Source organism: Ips typographus, linkage group LG4 (assembly GCF_016097725.1).
Source record: "Ips typographus isolate SLU linkage group LG4, UJ_Ityp_2.0, whole genome shotgun sequence".
Classification (NCBI taxonomy): Eukaryota; Metazoa; Arthropoda; class Insecta; order Coleoptera; family Curculionidae; genus Ips; species Ips typographus.
The window spans coordinates 358,099-379,463 of NC_138425.1; the positions used below are offsets into that span (position 1 = coordinate 358,099).

The 21,365-nt window shown below is 35.5% G+C and overlaps 2 protein-coding genes and 2 long non-coding RNA genes across 8 annotated transcripts in view; 1 reads left to right on the forward strand and 3 right to left on the reverse strand.

Moving 5' to 3' along the window:
- Positions 1-71: 71 nt before the first annotated feature.
- LOC145728274 (U4/U6 small nuclear ribonucleoprotein Prp31-like) lies at positions 72-5,655 on the reverse strand. Of its 2 annotated transcripts, XM_081978370.1 has the most exons (8): positions 5,637-5,655; positions 2,066-2,311; positions 1,523-1,695; positions 1,260-1,465; positions 879-1,206; positions 539-829; positions 265-489; positions 72-212 (listed from the first exon to the last, which is right to left on the reverse strand). In XM_081978370.1, exons 2-8 carry the CDS (start codon positions 2,235-2,237, stop codon positions 108-110), a joined length of 1,500 nt encoding a protein of 499 aa, XP_081834496.1. In that variant the 5' UTR covers positions 2,238-2,311; positions 5,637-5,655; the 3' UTR covers positions 72-107. The 2 variants fall into 2 exon arrangements, with proteins under 2 accessions (XP_081834496.1, XP_081834495.1); XM_081978369.1 differs by lacking the exon at positions 5,637-5,655 and having other exon boundaries at positions 2,066-2,364.
- The window catches only part of LOC145728272 (uncharacterized), a 30,028-nt gene continuing 11,316 nt past the window's right edge, over positions 2,654-21,365 (forward strand). Inside the window, exons 1-3 of one of the 4 annotated variants that reach the window (XM_081978364.1) lie at positions 2,820-2,836; positions 2,912-3,146; positions 8,087-8,098. In XM_081978364.1, coding sequence (XP_081834490.1) covers positions 3,086-3,146; positions 8,087-8,098 — 73 coding nt within the window. In that variant the 5' untranslated portion in view covers positions 2,820-2,836; positions 2,912-3,085. Of the gene's footprint in view, positions 3,147-8,086; positions 8,099-15,748; positions 16,052-21,365 lie in introns of those variants that run through there. The other 3 variants (XM_081978363.1, XM_081978366.1, XM_081978365.1) reach the window with 3 other exon arrangements.
- Positions 12,362-13,155, reverse strand: LOC145727797 (uncharacterized). The gene is made up of 2 exons (XR_014177927.1): positions 12,743-13,155; positions 12,362-12,684 (listed from the first exon to the last, which is right to left on the reverse strand). It is a non-coding gene; the product is annotated as an uncharacterized LOC145727797 (long non-coding RNA).
- Positions 18,714-19,489, reverse strand: LOC145728247 (uncharacterized). The gene is made up of 2 exons (XR_014178032.1): positions 19,288-19,489; positions 18,714-19,235 (listed from the first exon to the last, which is right to left on the reverse strand). It is a non-coding gene; the product is annotated as an uncharacterized LOC145728247 (long non-coding RNA).

A 21,365-nucleotide genomic window follows, 5' to 3' on the forward strand; every position in this document is an offset into this window, starting at 1 on the left:
GCTCTACATTCAGTATCTTAGTTGATTCTAATTTATAAGGAAGAAAAAGTATCAAAAATACGTTTCCAACATATCAATTACAATATTTATTCCTTTCAGTAGACAAATCACTTTTTATCCAACTTTAAAAATCCTGACGTGTTGGAGAAATACTTTGCGTTTGCTTCAGTCACATTTGTTTCGGCAGCTTGGGGATTCACAATTTCCAAACCCTAAAATTTCAACCCACTTATCAACTGTTAACCAACAGATCACCTAACCTACCTGTAAAGGAGTGAATGCAACACTGGACGCCGTCCCTGATATCTGTTTCTTTACGGTGGTACTGCCGCCCCAAATTTGCTGTTTTTGTAAATTTTTCTGCAATGTCTTTGAAATTCTCACTTTAGTTTTTTCGTCCACTTGCGGCAGTCTGATACGTCCAGTGCCGGCTTTACCTATAGTACCTCTGGTGTAGCCTAAATCCTCTTGGTAAGCATCATCTTCGATCTGTAAACCAGCTTTTAGTGTCTTACAGTTAGGAATTTACTTAAATTACTTCTGCAAAGTTCATGCGATTGGCGTGTTTCCTGAACTCTGTTAGAGCGTATCGCTCCTTCATCTTCCGAACTCGTTTACCGCCTCTTTTTTTCTTAGACTGGTCGATCGGTTTGGGTAAGGGTTTGACAAACTTGACAGGTGGTGGTTCCTGCAATTTGTCCAGTTTTCGTTCGATTTCGTCACGCAGCATTCGGCCAATTCGTCCGTCAGAGCTTTCGTGAGACGCGTCCACCCTAGCCGCCAAAGTGCACTTTGTAGCCACCAATCTTGCCGCCTTTCGTCTTAAATCCTAATTAACAATTTATGGCAACAACCTAGGAATCAAAGAAACTACTTACTGGAGGAGTGTTTTGGACTATGTCACAATAGTAAACAAAACCAGTGTGGGGTAACATGTGCACTTGACTGAATCCAGATAGAGTTTTTTTTTGTTGCCCCAGCAACAAGACATTACAGGCAGGAATTTTGGATAATCGCGTAAGACCCCCGGCAACTCCCATAATTTTCGCAGCTATAGAGGCTCCTAATATAATCGTTATATTGGGAGCAATAAAAGCCATGCGACTTTCCACATACTCATAGATTTTCAGCTTAAAATTGTTAAGATCTATAGCCATGTCACAGCCTTCATCAATTTGTTCTTTTTCATATTTGGTCAAGTCAGTTCTACAAAAGACATCTTTAATGTAACAGCATATTAAAAATAATCATAAACCCACCCTTGAGTTGTCGAAGCTGTCACAGACACAACCATAATAGTTGCTTGGGTAAGAAAAGTCTGCAAAGTTTCATTATTCTTTGCTTGATCTAAATCATTGCCCAACTCCTTAACAGTTTTAACATAATCCAAAGGATTTACAACCAAAGAATCTAACTCTGGAAATCTTTTTTGATATTTGTCTCTTACAAATTTATGTACAGTCACCTACAGTAACACAATTCAGATTAACATTGTCAAGTTGTTTATGAGACAAGTACAAACCACTTCATTATCAATTTCGGCAGCTAAATCATTAGCTTCCACAATTAATTGGTATTCTGCATCTGCTTCCACTGGTCCAATTATTTCAGTCGCTTTACGGATTTTCGTGCCGTAATTTTGGATTTGTTGCATGATGTTCATTAGTTTTGGTGAATCTCTCAATTTACACAGTTCTAGACAATTTTAAAATGGGTTATACAGTGGTAAGTATACAGACTTAATTAACACTCAAAAAAACTTTTAGTAAATCTCTCTCTCTATGCAAATACTGCACATGTGGACTTATCATTAGGGTAGTTTAGGTTTTGTGTTGACTATCCCAATTTTTCAGTTTATAGGTCACCTTCAAGGCTATTTTAAGTTACTTTTAAGATAAGTGGCCCCAAATATATTAGTGCAATCATAGACAGCATTGAAAATGATGAATATTTTGTCAATTTTGTGTTTCTGTTGATACATCTTAGAAGAACAGTTTTTAAGTCTTTAATTTTACTTCTAGAATTTATTCTGCACACGTTATCTACTCGATTACTAGTAACATACCCCGAACTGAATTTATCTCGGTAGTATCAATTTCCATTTGGAGTTGTTTAATGTCGGGCTTTTCCTCAGTTTCCTCGAAGGGCTCCTCCATTTTCATGGGTTCTTCCTCGTCTTCCTCATCCTCGTGCTCGTTCTCCTCGAGATCGGCCAAAAGTTCGTCCGCTAGCGACATTTTTCTACACTTTCCTCAATCAAGTTGCTGGCATAAGTTGTTCAAAACGCAGGGTTTTCGTTTTGTTTACTTTTCTAGCAAAATAAAAGGGGGTGAAATTGAGGTTAGGTTAGGTACACGTAAGTCATTTTTCAATCCACTTTTGACATTTGACAAACCGTACCCCAACTTCAAAATGATTGTCTTGATTAGCAGCGCCACGTGGACACTACGAGAACTATTTTTAAACACATACACATTGAGTTGATCAATATTTTTTTGTCTGATTAAGTCTGACAGCCCATTTTAATTATTGTACTTTTAATTAAACCGTCAAAGTTACATTGATTTTGCTATTAAATTGAAACGGGCACTATATCCAATAAATAACTTGTCTAAGAATTTATTGGTGCACCTGTGTGGGCAGTGCCAAAGAACGTAGCACCTCTCCAATATATATAAAATCAATGAGATGGTATCGGGAAAAATACGAATGCAATTTAGCAGTCGCGATGCCCCATAGTACTGGTGGTACCCGTTGCGATGCTCCACGCACTCACACACACACGAACCCGTGTATTATATGAGAAGAGAACGGAATGAAATAAGAAAAACCGAAGGTATGCGGTTTCACACACGCGTATTACACTGACCATAAGATTTTTGTCGGCCGGTACCTGATTTTAAGGTTTTAGTACTGCCAATAAAGTGCCAAAGACCGGCTTCGGTACCATGTGCGATTGCTGCGGGTCTTAAACACAAATTTTACCATTTTGAATGTGGGAGTTTACGATGCGACAGTCACCCGGTGTTTGGACCCTAAAAACCTTCTGGATGTTCGGTTCTTCTGGACTTTAACGAGTTATGAAATGGATTCGTGCACTTCTTCTCAGGATTTCGAGCGGGAATTGAATTCCATATCACTTGAAGGTAATTCATAGCATTAAAATAACAGTGACTTGTATCGAAAAGGTTGCTGAATAATACATTAGTTACATAGAATCTTATAGGTGGCTGGATTATTTATATTCAAATTTACATATTATTATATGTAGTAATATTGAAAAAACATGCAAACTATCAGACATTTTCAAGTTCAAACAACTTTTTTCTCTTGACAAAATATATTTTCATGAAATTTAAGTTGATTTATTGAAAAGTAAAACTAATGTTTGTAAATAAATTTTCGAATCAAAAGCTCTGCAATTTTGATAAAATTCATGTATACACTATATTTGTCTTGATATGCATTAAGGAAACAACATTCATTTTGTAACGCTTTCATTACAATAATATATCTGATTAGTAGCAAATTAACGGTTATTTAGACGAAAAAATATTGTTAAACGGCAAATATGCCTGAAGAAATACACACGAGTCGATTATTATTTTACTTAAAGTTACTGAAATGAGTGACACTAATGATGTAACACAAAACACACATAATTTATTTACTTTTAGTATTATGTGGGTTATCATATATAATTTTAAAAAGCGCCTGTTACTAGAGGATTTGATTATTGCAAATAATCCAAAACTGAAAGTTTCTCATTAGAAAAAACTCGTAGTAGTAGTTATAGATCGTGTTAATTTAAAACTGATTTAGTTAGTGTTTGTTTTAAAGTGGCTATATTTGATGCTAATTGACTGGGCACATGGTGAAAGTTATTGGCAAATTTTTCTCTATATGTTACGCAAATTAATTTTTTTCTTCGTTATCCAATGGGCGCGCCTTTGAACCTTCCCTATATCTTAGTCATTCATCAACGAATTTCATTCATTAAAGTTTTTAGCGTTATATAATAATAACTGCGTTATTCACACAACAAAACAATCGGTATTTCGCTATGTGGGCTGGCACAACCAGTACTAAATAAGAAAAAGCCACACATAAACCAAACCTGTTTCAAAGGCCTTGCATTTCTAGTTTGCCTTTTTGCATTAATCAATATAATCTTACTTGTCTGGAAACACTTTTACATCAGCATATCAAATAAGTAAAAAAACGCGATCTTGTTCTGATCACATTGATCCTAAATAAATGATGAAAATTGAGTTTCTTGAAGAAATTGAAACATTGTCACACTTAACAGACCTTCAACCCACTTTAGTGGACTCCAATAACAATATAATAAACGAAATTACAATATAATTTCACTTCCGCCGGTGTGTTTATCAATAAATCCGCATTCCGATCCGTAGAAAAGCCCTTTTATCTTCGCTTATTTATACATAGTAATATAATAATAATTGAAAGTACCATTCTAAACGTGCCCGCGGATTTTTCCCATTCGATGACCTAGGAACCTGGTTTCCCACTTGCGTTATTTATTTTCCCGTTTGTTATTTATTCGCTTGCACTTGCTTTGACATGTTTCGGTTTCGAGGCGGTATTATTACTTATTGCACGTTTAGCTAAAATAAACCGCACTTTTAACTGTAATTTCCATTCATTTATTATGCCTCTACATTACCATTTATGCCTACAGTTGACGTCTCGGTGTCATTTTATGTTAAAATTTCTCGGAAAAGACGCTGGTGTAGTTGGTTTTTTGATATCTCAAAAACTAACAGAGTTAGATTTAAAATTTAACGTTTTAACCATTTCTTTGCCAGGAACTCGGCCGGATTAAGAAATACATGAAATCTGACTAAACAATATTTGACTACAATATAATATGTGATATTATGGTAAAGGAAATTTAACGCCCTCTAGCGTCCAAACGGAGTTATCAATCAACTCATGTGGGGATATTTTTAGAAAGCTTGAGATCTGCTCTATCTTTTGTTTTCTATGACATTTTGACGTAGCTTGTCAAGTAAGGAAGTAATTTAGGGTCAAAGCAACGTGTGTCAAAAAATATGCTATTTTTACAAAAAGTGCAATTTTGGCAATTTTTATTTTGTTTTGCTCTAGAAGGGTTCCAATGCACAGCAAAGGGCATATTTATACCAAAGGACCTTAAATTAATTATAAATTAAGTAAATAAAATGCACTTTTTTCACACATTTTCACACAAGAATGGGGGTGGGGGGGTATTAGGCAAGGCCGGTAAACAGTCCAGGATTGCTTAATCCCATAAGCGAAATGTTGCCCGTATTGGCTCGTCCCGGTGACGATTTTTACGTCACCATCCTTGTTTACCGTCCCTGGGTATAAATAACGAATATCCAGTTCTGTTTGAATTTGGTGCTTAAACATGGCGGCTGATTGTCAATAGTTTCGTGCGACGTATCAAACTGCTGGTCACGTGACAACTGATGTTATTTTAAAAGAAAAACCCGGTGGTTAACTGACAAAAAGAAGCTGAATATACATAAGAATTATATGAACAAATAATACTTGCAAATACATTTTTTTTCTAAAGTTGCTACGAATTTCTAGTATTGAAATGACAAAATAGACACGTATCAACGTACCTGACTGATGGTTGGTCGAAAATCCACTTATTTTTGACCAATGAGACGTCAGAAAGCGATCAGGTATCGGTTTTGACAGTAGTGGTAGGTTGGCTAGTGTCCTTTCAACTTAAATCGATTATAATGCAAGAAATACAGTGAAAACTATTTTGATTCCTATTAAAACATATGAATTGAACCTTCTATGAACGTCTAAACATAAAGTACGACCCTTAACGGTAAGTTTTAGTGCAGAAATTTCGTTTTTTCTTTCTTCCCCGTTTCTATCAGCAGGGGGAGAATAGTTTTCGTTTTAAATTGTCTGCTTTTGAAGAGTAAAACGGTACGGTGTCTTCTATTCTCCTGCCTGTTTGCATTTGTCACAGTAAACGTAAAAAGCAATTTGAAAAGTACCATTCACAAATAATTTAGTTTTAGGTTTAGTTTAGGTTTTTTGCCAAATGCCGCCATATATTGACACTTCTGACGTGTCCTTATATGATAGAGCTGGGTGAATGAACTAGAGATGTGCGTTATTGTTTACACTATTTATCGATATTACGTTGTTAAAAAAATAAATAGTAGATGAGAATAACAAAGTTTTAGCAATGGATCGCTCGAACTACGGGCGTTGATATCTCCTGAGAAGATCGATACTATAAATCAATCCGCGTTCATTTATTATTTTAATAACAGGTGAAAGCAAAAGTTGGCGTAATGACCTGTCTGTCTCGGGGTACCTGTTAACAAAAGGCGAGTTCGTGAGCCGGGGGGGCTATCCTTTTTTTGCGTGCGATATTTTGGCGATTTTAATCTTGGTAATTTTGCGCAATGGCGAAAGAAAGAGGAAACATTTGAATGGATTTGCGGTATTGTTTTTCTTTTTGGCAAAAGATCGAATCTTCTCTGCATTATTAAAATGAGAACACCAATCCTTGAAACAGTAAAAGACACACGTACTAATTTATGGTGGTAATTTTTTTAACTGACAGCAAGGCTAATGCATTATCATTTCAAGTTGTGCAACTTTTAAAATTTTAACACCAAAATGCTAGGTCATCTAAACGGTAACATGTTTTATTCGTATCCGAGTCCTTGCTTGATTAGTATCAGATTTTTTCGAGAAAAACAGCTACAGAATGCTATTCACAGCAACATGATTCGGCTAGTTCTTGACCTCATACAAACGCTTTGTTGCAATAAACTATAGTCACGTCTGGAACTAATATTGAGCAACTCTCAGAGAGATATGATCGCCTGAAATTGTGGTCAAAACTACTACGTGACATATCATTTGATGAATACAATCTGGTGCTCCATGAAATTAACTGGCTTTTTGCAAAATTTGTAGGAAAAATCGTAAAAGTGTGATCATTCGTTTGGTCAGCCTTGATGGAATTTTTCTTTCGACTGTAAATTGTCTGTTATGTGCCATTTTAATATGCAAAACACATGGTCGATGGTCGTCAGATGATCAAATCGGTCACAGTTGGGTCATGTAATAGAGTCATTGACCATCGAATATTCGAGTGACTGCTAAAAATGTTACTTTTTTCTGTATATGTTGATTTTGTGGTTGTTTTATCTAAAACTGTAATTAATCAGTCTTAATAGCGTGGATTATGGTAATGCCGCCAATCAAATTGAGCAGTTAGTAACAGTAATTTTTTTAAATAATTTTGCTCTGTTTGGTAGGTCCGATCTAGGTTATAATAAATTAATGATCGAAGTTTTTGTTGTACGTTCTGGGTATATGGACTCACAATGTCTATATTATTAATCTGGTCGAATTTAAATTAGAGAAATTGTGATTTGTCGGATAAAGCTGGGACTGATGTTAACTGTATTTACAGGCATTTTTTGTATTACCATTGTAGTGACACTAGAGTAGGTTAATACGGAACGTGTTTAAATCTGTCAACAGTGTCCGACGTTCACTGTCAAAAAAGTTAGGTTAAGAAGTTGTTGTTGTTGTATGAGTGGAAAAAGGCGGCAATAAATAATGTCTCTAATAGAAAAGTTAGTGTTTTAATGTAAAAAGTAAGAGCAGTTAAGTTTACAGTATATTGTCCGCACGGCAGAAGATCGAGAGCACTAAAGTATCTTGCCTGACTAATCCGGGAAATTTCATCAAGACAGGTAGTTTTCCTGAAGTTCCCACAACCATTGCTTGCCTAATTTTTCAGATTTTTTAAATTTAGTAAGCTCTAGTAGAACCAATACCATTTTGAGGTCAACTCTCTTTATCATTATGCAGGAAAGTCAAGATCAAGGGGCAATTAAGTTGTTGGCAAAGCTCAGTTTCTTCACATTATATTACAATGGGAAAAAGTGCGATTAACCCATTATAATCGAGCGTGCTCATCAGTTTTTTTCTTGAGAAAACCTCTTAATTTATTACTTTTTGTGCTATTCATATTTTCTTTTATATTCCATACTTACCAACAATTAATACCTGCTTTTTTTTTCAGGTGACTTTACAGGTAATAAGGAGTTAACCACGTAAGTACTTTACAATTGCTAACATATTTTTGGATGTGTTTAATCACCGCCCTCTATACTAGAAAGCCTAAAATGTCACTTAGTGAATAATTTCGTGTAGTTGATTGCAAGTTGTGACTGAAAAATCAAAAAAGGTTCATTCCTGATCCAGATATGTATTAGATAGAGCTTTTTGATACACAATCAAGTCCAGCCTAAACAAATTGGTTACAACATTTGTCCTGGAAAGTACAACACACAGCAAACTAGTTGAAACACTGTTCAATACAAGAAAATCTGTAAATCCTTAAAACTAGGTAAGCAAAACTGGTAACTGGTTCTATGTTATTACCAAGAACATTCATTCAAAATTATTTTTATTGCTCTCACAATGAAGGATGCTTTAAAATGTAACTCACATACCTGTGCATATAACTTAATAAATACTTAATAAGTACCATAAGTACTTAATAAGTTTACTGTACTAGAAGGTACTTGTACTTACCATTGAGTATAGTGTTGGAGTAAAATCATCCCACTGCAAAGTGTTCAACCACTGTTGAGTTAGATCCGGTTCTTTGTAAAGTAAAAAACTGACACTTGGGCGTTTTCCTGAATTGCTGTTACAATGCGGCTTGAAAAACTTATGAACAGCAGCAAACAAAAATAACTTACACAAATAACCTCAAGTCTTGATTTTTAACCGTAAAAATTCATCTAATCGTCAAAAAACTAAATTTCCACAATACAAACTGTCACGACTATTACCGCCATATTGGAATATTTGACAAGCACCTTCTAGGCTTTCTAGTATAGTAGGCGGTGGTTTGATACATAGTAAACAATGACAGTCAGTGGACCTGACGTCACGATTGTTTTGACAGACTGTAGAGTAGACGTAATTGATCGCCATCCTTGTCTAGCTCGCTGAATTCGAATAGTTTCTTATCACTAGTTTCCTAGGTTTCAAACCTATGAACGATTGAATAATAAAAATGAGCGTGGTAACTTTTACAATGTGTTGGTTAGTTCTTCCGGTGATTTTTAACGCTCAGTTAATCTTGAGCTGTGCACGACACGACTACTTATAGAAGAATTTTAATTTTAGTTTTCCCATTAGAAAAAATTTGCACCAACTACTGATAATTAACAATACTATACAAGCAAAAGGGCCTGATGGTAGCGAAATCAAAGCCACCTTTTTTTAGGTTCATCATTATGCGTTATTATGCAAATGATGTAAAATGTAGTGGTTCCATTCTGATAATTCGAAATTGCATCGACCGATCGTTTGTCTATCAGTACTGCTTGGGTATTTATTAAGCGAACTACTAACCTGTATTTTACTCATTGTATTTAAATTGCAAATGTATTAGCACAACTTTAAAGCCGTTTTAATCTAGCGCAGTTAATCCTGATATTTTGACTTTTTTTGCTGCCGTTAGAAAATTACTTTCAGGGTAGTAACAGTTTTTACATTACTGCCCTGAAAGTAATTAATCATTTACTACAAATCTGGTAAAACAATAATTTTTACTGTACGGTCAAAAATCTGACAGTTATCACGTGACTGCCCTGATTGTACACAAACTGAAAAGTGTTGTGTTTGCTATTTACAATAACGTGCATTAAGCGCATCCACCATTTGTCAAGAATACTAGATTCTTCCTATTGGTTAAGTTAGGTTGTTTTTTTTTTGAACCTCTGCTTTATTTGCATTATACTTGAGTTAATTTCCTATGCTAAATTATCACTTTTAATCTCCTGGAGCTTGCTTTCAGATTGACTACAAGCAAAAACTTAAATTCTATTTTTTTAAAGTTAAAACAGCAGGACGATTTACTTTCAGCTTGTCAGTTATTCTTAACTTTTTTTAGTAAGTTTCCTGGAGAGAAAGTAGCGTGAAAAACATTCGGGCTGATAGTACCCGTTTCGGTGGCAGTTCCTTCATTTAATACCCACACACCAACTAATTACTCTAGATGGATTTATAGTTGTTTTAACTAATTAGTAATTATATCTTAAACGGCTGCCTGAATAATGAAATTTATAAAACATAACCTATTATAGTTGCCACCTTTTAATTAAACTGAGCTGTGGGCCTTTCCTTATTTTGGGACTAATTGCCAATCTCTTTAGGGCAGCGTGTGAGCGATAGAGAGCGAAAGTAAAACAAAAAAAAAACAATTTAGTGTCGTGACGAGACCGTTTTACTCAAAAACTTTTACGTTGCCTCAAGCGTCTTTGTTACATAAAATCTGTACAAATATTTGTTTTAATTTTTATTGTTTGCTAAGGTGGGTTTATCGTTCGTTTACCCGTCAAATTTGGTTATCATTTTGAGATATTGAGCAATTTGAAAAATGGGTTGGGAGTCTTACTGCAACGGTCACCAACGCAATAAATACACATGATAAATGAACTGGTTGATCACATTTACCGATGTTACGGAAGAGAAACCGCATCCACCCACTCAAACACAATTAACATGCCTGAAAAGAGTGCATTAATCAGTCCATATAAAGTGATGATTTTGAAACAGTTTGGTATTGCCAGAAGGAAAATATGGTTCTAGATTTGCTTATAAAAGGATCAGTTTTTTTTTACACAATACCTAGATACGATCTCCGTTCGCTAACTATGGGAAAAAATCTGTTTCGTTGATGGTATAATGCGAATTTTTTTTCTGCATTTATAAACAGTTTCGGGTCCTTGCCACCGGACCGAATTTAATATGAACAAGCTAGATCGAGTAAGGAGATAATGCGTGGAATTTTTGCTTTTCCTTTCACGGTGCAGGAAGTTTTTTTTCTAACGAATGTGGTGTTACTTCATGGTTAACATGGGAAACGTCCTTTTCGATTTGTGTATGTAATTCTTCAGTATAACAGTTTAAGTGACAAGTAGAGGGAAGTGTTACAAAAATGGTTCGTAAGTGACAACTGTCACTCTGCCTAAGGTGCTTTTGTCACGTGACCACTTTACCTGATATAGCAACTACTCAGATAGTTCATAATTAATGAGCGATAATTAATCGTTAGGGGCACTTGGCGGAGTATTTTTAGACCTGACAGGTCCGATAAACAACTCGCTAAATACCGCCTGATCAAAGTGTTTATAAATATGTTTCAAGTAGAGCACGTGCCTACGTAACTTTACTCGATATGGTAGCGAAAAAACAACATTTGAGGCAACTTTCTAGTTTACGTAACAATACATTTGACAGGTCATATGGAACATTTCATTTATGATGTTTGATGCTAAGTCCACAGTGGTTCAAATCATAAACTGCCAACATGTAAGAGTTATCTAACCGAGTAAAACACACCTAACAAAAAAAAAACGAAAGGAAAATCCCACAGCCCAAGGCCTGTCACATTTTTCATAAATGGAAATTTACATTGTTCTAGATTCAGACAGTAATAAAGCTCGTCTAAAGCCTTTATCAATGGCAAAGCGGTGTCCTATTCCGACTGCCTGGGGCCTCTCGACAACCTCCCAATTTATCAGAAACAACGTGAAAGTGAAAAAATGGGAAAATCGTATCGCGTTTCGTTACTTGCAAGTTTGATATCTTAATTTACGTTATTTATTGGTTATTTCAGTCTTAAATCCCACGATCTCGACCTGGAGCTAAAAAAGCCCCCTTTGCATGCTAACAGGACTCTGTCATGTAATAAGTTGGACGTGGTTATACACACTTTCTATTGTTTTTCCATTTCAGTTGATTAAAACTTTATTCAGGTATAGGTTGTGATAAAAGGTAAACTAATAGTGAGAGTGACTGATGGGCATACAAGAAATTATGGCTTATCCAGTTTTTGCGTTCAATTAACCATTTAAGGTGGCACACCAAGATTCCACTTTTACTTCGAGTAAATCGCAGGTTATTCATTTATAATCTAGCAATAATCGGTACACAAACGGTTAATTTGTTCTTCAGTAGTTTCCTGATGATGGACCCTCCACTCATTAGCACTATTCACAAATCCAAGCAACCAATTTATACTTTCATTTTTTTTTAACTATTATTAAGTGTGCAAGACAAATATTTAATATTCTTTCTCTATGTGCGCCAGTATAATGTAGAGAGCTTGTACGTTCAATTTCTAGTCGGGAACAAAATGATAATTATTGGATTATGTATAAGTATAATTATTCTGGTGGTAAGTCCACATTTGCGTAAATCCCAGCACAGGTTCACTTAAGTTATAAATGCTGTTAGAGAATTCCAGAGATTAAGCACTTCAAGAAAACAATTAATGTTTACGTAGGACAATCTGTCATTATACTGAACTAACAAAATCAACTACTTCACAGGAAGAGAGCTTTGCCACTGAAAGTCTCACTTAAATTGTACCTAACAACTATTTTTTATCAAAAAACCCCAAAAAAACTGTTAAAATTAAACAAATGGTGGTTATAACCTAATTTTGTCCTATCACCAGCTGACGATGACAGTTTCTTAAGGTCCCCAGGGAAAGCTTTAATTTTACACACCCTGGCTGTTAGGTCATCTTGTCTCTCTCTCTCTGGTCCTGTTTAACCCTTTCCCTATGGTTCTAAAATAGGCAAACGTCAGTCCTACCTTTTAAAAGTGGGTGGTTAGAAAAACAGAAAAATGTCATTAAGAGCTAATTTCTCACCGAACTCGTTTATATGCTCAATCATTGCCATTCATCGGTTAATCCTCAGGTAATATCTCATTTCCACACGTCCGAATGATAAGTGGGACTTATTTATTAAGTTAATTGCACTCAGCTTGATTTCTTGTATCGGTCTTCGATTAAAACGAGCCATCGTTCTTGTCTAGTCCATTCCGTAAAGGCTGGTAATTTACCGAACTTTACAATTTGGTCCTTTGGCATGCATTAGAGCTCGGTTATTTGCAATTCACACACACTGTAATTTCTTTTTGTATTAAATTAATAACATTTCTGCAGAAAAGCTATTTTGACAAGTCATACTGTCAGCTGTTATTTTTGCGTGAATTGGCGACTGTCAAAAAAGCAGTGAGGAGAGACAATGTCTAGAATGGCCACCATGATTACCTTATACAAAGCAGTTTGGTGAATTAACAAAACAATTACGAGCTGTTGTGCATTTATTATACATTACACCCCGTCTATGTGTAAAAATATTGCAAAATCACCGCCTTTATCGAAACAATCAAAATTTCGTAATTTGACCTTTCTAGTTTAAAATTTACTCCCGTCACACATCGCAGGAGGCCCGTTTGTTTCAATCCGATCCAAACTACATTTACCCAAAAAAACTTTCAATTGATGTGCAAATTATACATTCCAAAATGTTTCTTCTAGTCATTCAATTAAATTTCGATTTCACTCTTTGCTGCCCGCCAATTTGTGATTATTTTATTCAATTAGACTCTGGTACGTTTGCAATTTTATTAATTTAACCTTCTCTAAATTAATTCGCACTTGTATCAGTGTTACAGATCTGTCTGCGTGACGCACCTGCCTCAAAGTGACTAAACAAGTTTCTCACGTTAATTATACACAGCGAATTGTGTCCAGAGAAAAAAAAACACCCCAAACATAACCGGCTTTCCAATATTTTCTTGTCGCCATATTCATTTCGATTAAATCGATTAGCGTGGCAGTCTATGAAAGGAAGTGCGTATTCAGGAATTAAAAAGCATTTCGTTCCGGTCAATATCCGTTGTACTTTTAAAGGTGTCGTAACGTAAATATTCGTTAGCGACTAAAAACCGAGATAATTAAATGTCTAATCAGCAGCTAAATACCCATTTCATCTTATAATAGCTGATTCCTTTCAGTGGGCTAACGCCTGAACAACAATGAAAACGTTCACTTTCTACACAGCAGCGTCTTAAATCTCTCGGGGAGAAAAAAATGCAAAATAACTGTTATAAATTGATATCTTCGAAGTTTTTATCACTTTTTATAATCAATAAACACTGAAAAGCTCATACAAGATGTACCTAACGATAGAACCGCCATTATTCAATTATTTCAAACGTTAATTTTAGGATTAGGTTAAGATTAGGAGAGTGAGAGAGAAAAAAAGTAAACACTTTCATCTGAATTTTTTTTTTCAGAATTCAAAAAGTGAGAATTTTCTAGCGGGAAAGATATTTTAAACAGTACACCAATTATTATCTTGACATTTTGAGATTGGCATCACTCGGTCAAATCACTTTCTACAAAGCCCTATACAAGAAAGGAAAACGCGCGTTGTATTTGGCTACCGGAGGCGTGGATCACCCGGTAAATTACACCTTTTACGGTATGGACTAGACAAGGGCGATGCCTCGTTAACGAACACCAACACAACAAATCAAATTGAGTGCAATTAAGCGAATGAATCGTTTGAATTACAGGTTACACAGATCAACCGATCAGATTTAATAATGAAGCACGTGATAGTCAATGTCATTTGTGTACAGCTGTCACGTGATAGGTAATTACGTCACACAACGCATTGAGAACTTAGAACGATAGATCTTGAGTAGGCTGTGCAAATTTTCGGCCTGTGACGACAGCATTGATGACAGATTTTGAGTAGGCTGTGCAATTTTAACTCGATACAAGTAACTAAACACATAAGAATGAATAAATCAAAGGTTTTTGATGACAAATACAATAAAAATCACAAAATTGCCGGTAGTAGATAATAATAAAAGTTATGCGGACAAATACTAGCTCCATCTTTCTATCTGTCATTTTCTGTTTTGTTTGATTTTGAGGTTAACATTCATTTACTTTTGACAGATTAAACTTGAAAGATTAGAGAGTTGTCGGAACGCGAGACCAACTCAAATATTGTTTGATGCAGAAGCAAAAACCAGCCCAAACGGTAAACACAAATTCCTGGAAGTAAATAGAAAGGGTCCAATTATATTTCCTGTCTTTGTCTTGTGCATGCAATTATCAATGTTTTTCTGTCCGTTGCATATTTATCCCTATGGTTGGTTTTTCTTTTACCACAGGCTCTTAATCACATTCGTAGTTTGTGATTTTTGACAAACTACTCACAGTGCTGAGATTTACGCAAATGTAGACTTGTAGCACAAAAGTTACTCGAGAATTTGATTTCTGCGCAAAATGGTGAAGGTAGATAAGTTAGGGTATGTTACATCCAATTTTTTTATAGCTAACATACATTGCAGAATCTCAAGTATACAGTATTAATCAAGTGTACTGTATTGAAACCTGAAGTTTAAAATTTACTGGCATTAATATTGTATTTTTGACAGTCTTATGATAAAGCCGTATACATTACGAATAAATTAAGTAAGCAGTAATCAAGGCGAAAATTATTGGGTAACAAACTTAAATTCCTCGACCTTCCAATCAGAAGTAATAAAATAATACAACAAGCGACATTTTAATCCGTGATACCTACTTTGTATCATAAAAACTTGCTTAGTCATCGCCTTCGTATTGTGAGGCCTAGATCGATCCACCAGGGGTATCAAAAGACTCCACCATTGTTGCCAACAAATTTTAAATCTTCTAATTTCAATGGAACGAGTTTGATTTTTCCTGCTAGATTTTACTGATTAGTTTGGATATGGCTTGGCAACGTTGCCTCCATGCGGACCAATCGCGTAGTGGCATAACCACCCTTGTAAGCGCCTAGTCAAAAAGTGTCGCTCCGTAATATACTAATTTGTTGGTGATCAGCTGTGTCTTGATAGTCGGACATTGCCGGGGCCTGGGCCACGACTCTTTTTCACTAAAATATCGCAAAATCGTGTTTTTTTCTTGGTATTGTGCGCGCTTATCGAAAAAACTGCCCGAAAACCGCAAGCTTTGGTCGGGTGCGTCGTGGGAACGCCATGGCATGCAAATTTTTCACTAAAAACTGGTAAACTTGTGTAGTTTTTCTCGTTCTTGCTAGGATGAGCACCTCGAAAGGATTAACGGAGATCGGACAAGATGGTTTTGCCAGAAGTCGAATGTTGGAAGGTAAATGGATGACTGATAGTAATAATGAATTTGTCAGGTATTTAGGCCAGTTTTTTTTTGGTTTTTACTATGGAATTTCGTATGTCGCAACGTAGGCCGAGTTGGTTTTGCGGTTTCGATTGTTTCATGATGCACTGATTTTCTCAATTAAATGCAAAACTAGTAGCAGTTTTCACTCACCACCAAATACACGCAAATTCTAATAGAACGTTCTAGATTCAGGCTTTCGCAAGGGTCTTTCCTTCCTCTCTCATCTGTATGACCCAAGTATTGATTTTTCAGTAAAGGGTTATGTTTCCATTTACACTCTGAACTACAATTTTAAAATGCTTCTCTATTATTCTAATTTGCTGTTTCAATTTTGCTGCAAACGCGTAAAAGTATGCAACCACTTTCAAGCTGCACTTTTGCTTTTCAATTACCGGTTCACAGGTGTTAACTTGCTTGGGAATCTAACGCTATTTTACATTATCACATATCTGTAGAAGGGGATCCGAATCGGCGTTAATCATTTTTGATTTTCTAGTAAAAATAGTAAACTTCTCTCTGGTTTATCCGGTTTAAAGCTCCACACCAACAGAGACTGAATTTTACGTCATGTGTCAGTAGATCCACGTGACTACTTTATTAGGAAACCCGCTTCATGTCTCGTGACCAACTGTTAAATCGACTCACATTTGCTGGATGGCAAACACACCAGTAAACTCGAATTAATCAAGCAATTTCAGAATTGTACGTATTGAAACTGCATCTAAAAGGGGAAGAGATATTTTCAAGGCCTTCTAGATAGTTTTGTAAACGTCTACCAAAATGACAGTTCTGACAGATATTGTTCGAACTAGGAATGTGTCCTATGAGTCTTAGACACTAGGAATGTGTTGTTGATATTTAGATAATGTTGTAATCACATTAATGGTCATATTAATAATCATTCCTTGAAACTTAAGTTAGCCATAATACTTGACCCTTATTTATTTTGACACACAATACAAACCTGGAAAGTAATTTAACGATCTGACTGATCATCGTCTCCAATCATTAACCAATATAGAAATCCGTCATTATTTAGCACTTTCCCATCAAACTCTAATCTCCCATAGAAGATATTAAGCGTGCAGTCAATGGTATGAACTTTTCAACGTGTTTTACTATCACTTTAAAATCATTATCGAAGAAGCTGGTGCATAAACATATCCGAGTGTTGCTTCCTTCAATCGATTTGAATTGATCGATAAGAATAGTATTGATGACCTGGAAATACTCTTTTTGAATCGTCATCAACTTACAAGCGAAAGTCTGCGACATGTCATCCAGTCAGTACCTTCACAAAGTGAACTGTGAAATGAGCAGTGAACGCGTGGGCAAAAGTAAATAAAAGACTGTCGTGAATACTAGATTTTCCGGTCGAGTAAACGGAAGGAAAACCCGTGTGACTCAAAGCTAGACGTCTTCTTTAACCAACTGTGAACCATATTGGGTTCGGGTGCCGAATTTGCGTACAAATTGACCTAGATTCCTTTAAACTTGAGACCACCGATTATTTTGTCGTTATACCATTTAAAGTTTTGGTAACGGCGTTTTCGGTTCATTTTGAATGCCGTCAACTAAATTAATTTGTCAAAATAGACCATAAAAGATAATACAAAGATTTGTTCAGAAACTTTTGAGAAATTGATGTAAATCATTCTCATCGCTGCTTTTTTTGACCAATCACAAACTAGATCCACTGCGTGCTGAGAGGATCACGTGACAGTCAAGAACTTTCCTCCGCTATTCTTTGAGATTCTTCAAAAGTATCAATGTGGTACGCGATAGATTGTGAAATGTTTATTTATTATTTTATGCGGTAAAAATATTGCGTAACCGTCTAAATTGGAAACCTCATAAATTCACACGTAACATGTGTAAACAATTCAAAATGTGTTTGCTTTTAGTCTGTGTATTTTATTCGGCGCAAAATTCATTTATAAATGATGACGCCCCTGTAATTGTTTTAATAACAATAATGGGGATTATTAAGTAATTCGTTTTGTTGGCTTTCTTATGTGCCGGCAAATTGGTGTGAAATGATAGTGTCTAGTGCGTTGACCTAGCCGGTATTGAAAGCGCGCGAATTGCCTTCATTTTTACCAGAATTATTAATTTTAACCTTTTGATGAGTTCTCTAATAGTCAAACCAAATTTTGAAAAAATACAGTACGCTCCTGATACTGGTGAGGGTCGCCGTCTTGCTGCATTACACCTGCACAACTTCGTACCGAACGAATTTTTAATTGCGGTTTATTATGGTTTAATACGGCCGTAATGGAATCGTCAGAATTGTTGTCTAATCATAATCGCGCCTATTACAGTTAGTTCAATTAATACAAACTAAATAATGATCAAAAGTATACAGCGGGATTTTCTGCTCCGGTTTCGCCACGACAGCTGGAACAAAGCGGACAAAACAATCGGCGTGGCCGGTTATAATTGCACGGTAGTGCGTAATTTACTATTATTCACTATCATCAAAATTTCCAAAATTTTTTCATAAATTAATTAATAGAAATGGTCAAATATTGATCAAGATTTCACTTTACATTCAATGGTGTTAATACGAGTGTATTAATAAAAGCGATTAGTAATCGAAATGGTTATAAAATCGCCAATTAATATAAGAGTTGATTACAAAAACGTTTATTATCCTTTGAAAAACACTGATTGCCAGTTGTATAGGCAACACGGCAAACCGAAATCATAGGCACCCTTGACAATGACAGTGACAGTTAGGTGGATGTCAACTAAATAATATGCGTCTATTTCTCTCTGTTTAATACAAATAAAAAAGGATGGAACTATACTATGAGCGTATTTGGTTGTAACGTTAGAAATCGCGTCTAATATACAACATACAATCCAGTCACGATCAATTTTTGGGTCTTAATTGGTATTCTAATCATTTTTCTTACACAGAGTGAACAACGACGATTTATCTGGTCAATTTTTCAGTTATTGCAAATGAAAAACACAAAATATAAAAATAATGGTCTTACATGTAAAATTCCTTCACCATATTAACGAGAATAGTGAGAAGTATCTCCTGACGATGTAGGTTTAGTTCGGTTTAGTTAGGATCACCTTGTATATATTCGATCTGGTATATCACGACCTGCACTGCATAACCAATCGGCAAGCGAAGGAGAAACTATGCGCTCATTATCACATTTTGATTAGATGTTTACGTTCGACAATTTTACCTTTCATCTATGAAATTCATCTTTAGCAGGTACTGTTAATAAGGTCAAAACATGAAAGTAGGGTTAACAGCACTGGTAAAACTACAAAAAAATTGGATACGATCAGTTTCTCGACGATGTAAAATTGTTAATTTAAATATCGCAACCTTGCACTAACTTGCTTAATTAATACAGCGTTGCCAGGTTAAAGAAAAAAATGCTACACCCATTGTTGCAAAATCACAATAATTATTACTAAAAAAAACTACCTTAATATTAAATACTAGTTACATCAGTTTGACTGACCATAAGCAAATTTTTACTCGCCATTTCTATAATAATAGAAGAAGTGTTCGATGCACGATCCAATTCACCTAATTACCAATACAGAAATTTGCTGGCGCAATTAGTACGTGACGGACGAATGGAATTCAGAAGGGCGTCGGCTAATTCGTCCGGTTGTTGCGATTTTCTCACGACTGGAAAAAAATAGAAATCCACATAATGGCGGTTCTTCTTGTTGAAGTGAAATGCGCTAATTACGTTACACACTTTTTTCTAAATTTACGCTGAAAACAGATTGAATTTAAATCGACGCGAAAGGCTTATGCAACTCCATAACGGTGTGTCAAAGACACATATTTCTTGAAAACACTTGTCTTTGTTTGTAAATCAGTTTCACAAGCCTCGTAGTGTCGAAGACGTTGAACAGCGATTTGTGTGATAACTGTAAATTTATGGGTGAAGGGAAGTTCAGGCAGGTAATAGGGCTGAAAAGGGATGTAAATGACCCTTTCGACTAGACGGTAGCGTGCAAAACTGCGTTTACGCCTCCAAGAGAGGGTAGTTTAGTCACGATTTTGCCAGAAACACTATTTACCAGTGAAAATTCGATTTACGGTGCAATAAAAGTGTTCAACAATTGTTATGGTCGTAGTTGGCTGTGGTTCTAGCATGAACGTAGGGCCGTTGATAAGTTCGTATATGGTTTGAAATGACAGCTGTCATATAATAATTGTTTGCAACGTTATCTAAGACATACCTACGCTTTTTGTGACAATTGCCATCCATAGGCGACCTGACCATAACAATTATTGAACACCCGTTATTTAAGCTGTACTTGAGTAAGGATTATGGGATTTTCAAATGAAATTCTCAACTAACTAACTAGTTAGTTTTAGTATTTCTCAGAAGCATTATTTTACAATTTCTGTGATGGGTGAACGATGGCTGTGCTGTGCATTTTTCTGTCACAATTTTCAATTTATTCTTGCTCCAAAAAGGCATCTTTTGTAAAAAAAATCAGCTTGTAAGTCTGATCGATTCAAAGTTTTCATGTAATGAATGAATTTTATCCGAACCGACAACCAATTCGTGATTATCCCTAATAATAAACTTAACCTTTCAGTTAAAATGGGAGCCGGCGCGGCAAGGTGCACGGGGCGTGGACCGTTAAATGCCGAAATGTCAAGAAGTTCCTATTACAAAAGCGATTTCTCACAGCCACTATTTAAACTGACCCATAGAAAATCAACTATTATTGTTAACCAATGTACTCGACGAAGATGCAAAACAAACTACTAGATCAGATAGGAACTCATTTGACAGTTGATCACATGACCTACCGCTCAGAAAACCTTCAGGTTTCACGTGATTTACTGTTCGTTTCACATGGCACAAAAATCGTTGCCTCGCTAGAAATACCTTCTCTCTATTTCCTTATAAGATGCAATTTAATAAGGCAACTAATATGTTTCATAAATTAGCATGAATTAATATTATAAATTTACAACTCCGCATATTCGTTTTCTATTGAAACACCAAAGTAGCAGATCGGAATGTTGAACGCAGTTTTTGAGTTGGATAAAGTAAAAGCAACCTGAACAATCAGAAATCTTGGTGGGGTGATAATTTATTGCATTTATAGGACTATTAACTACCAGTAATCACTCAAAGTTAAAAATAAAATTATAATTACAAATCTGTTCATATTTAAGACTGCATTAAGTAGATATCGTGTTCCATTTACCTTAATTTTATTGTAATAACGCCATACTTACTGAATTTCCCACATTTATTAATATTATTTACTTTTTCGC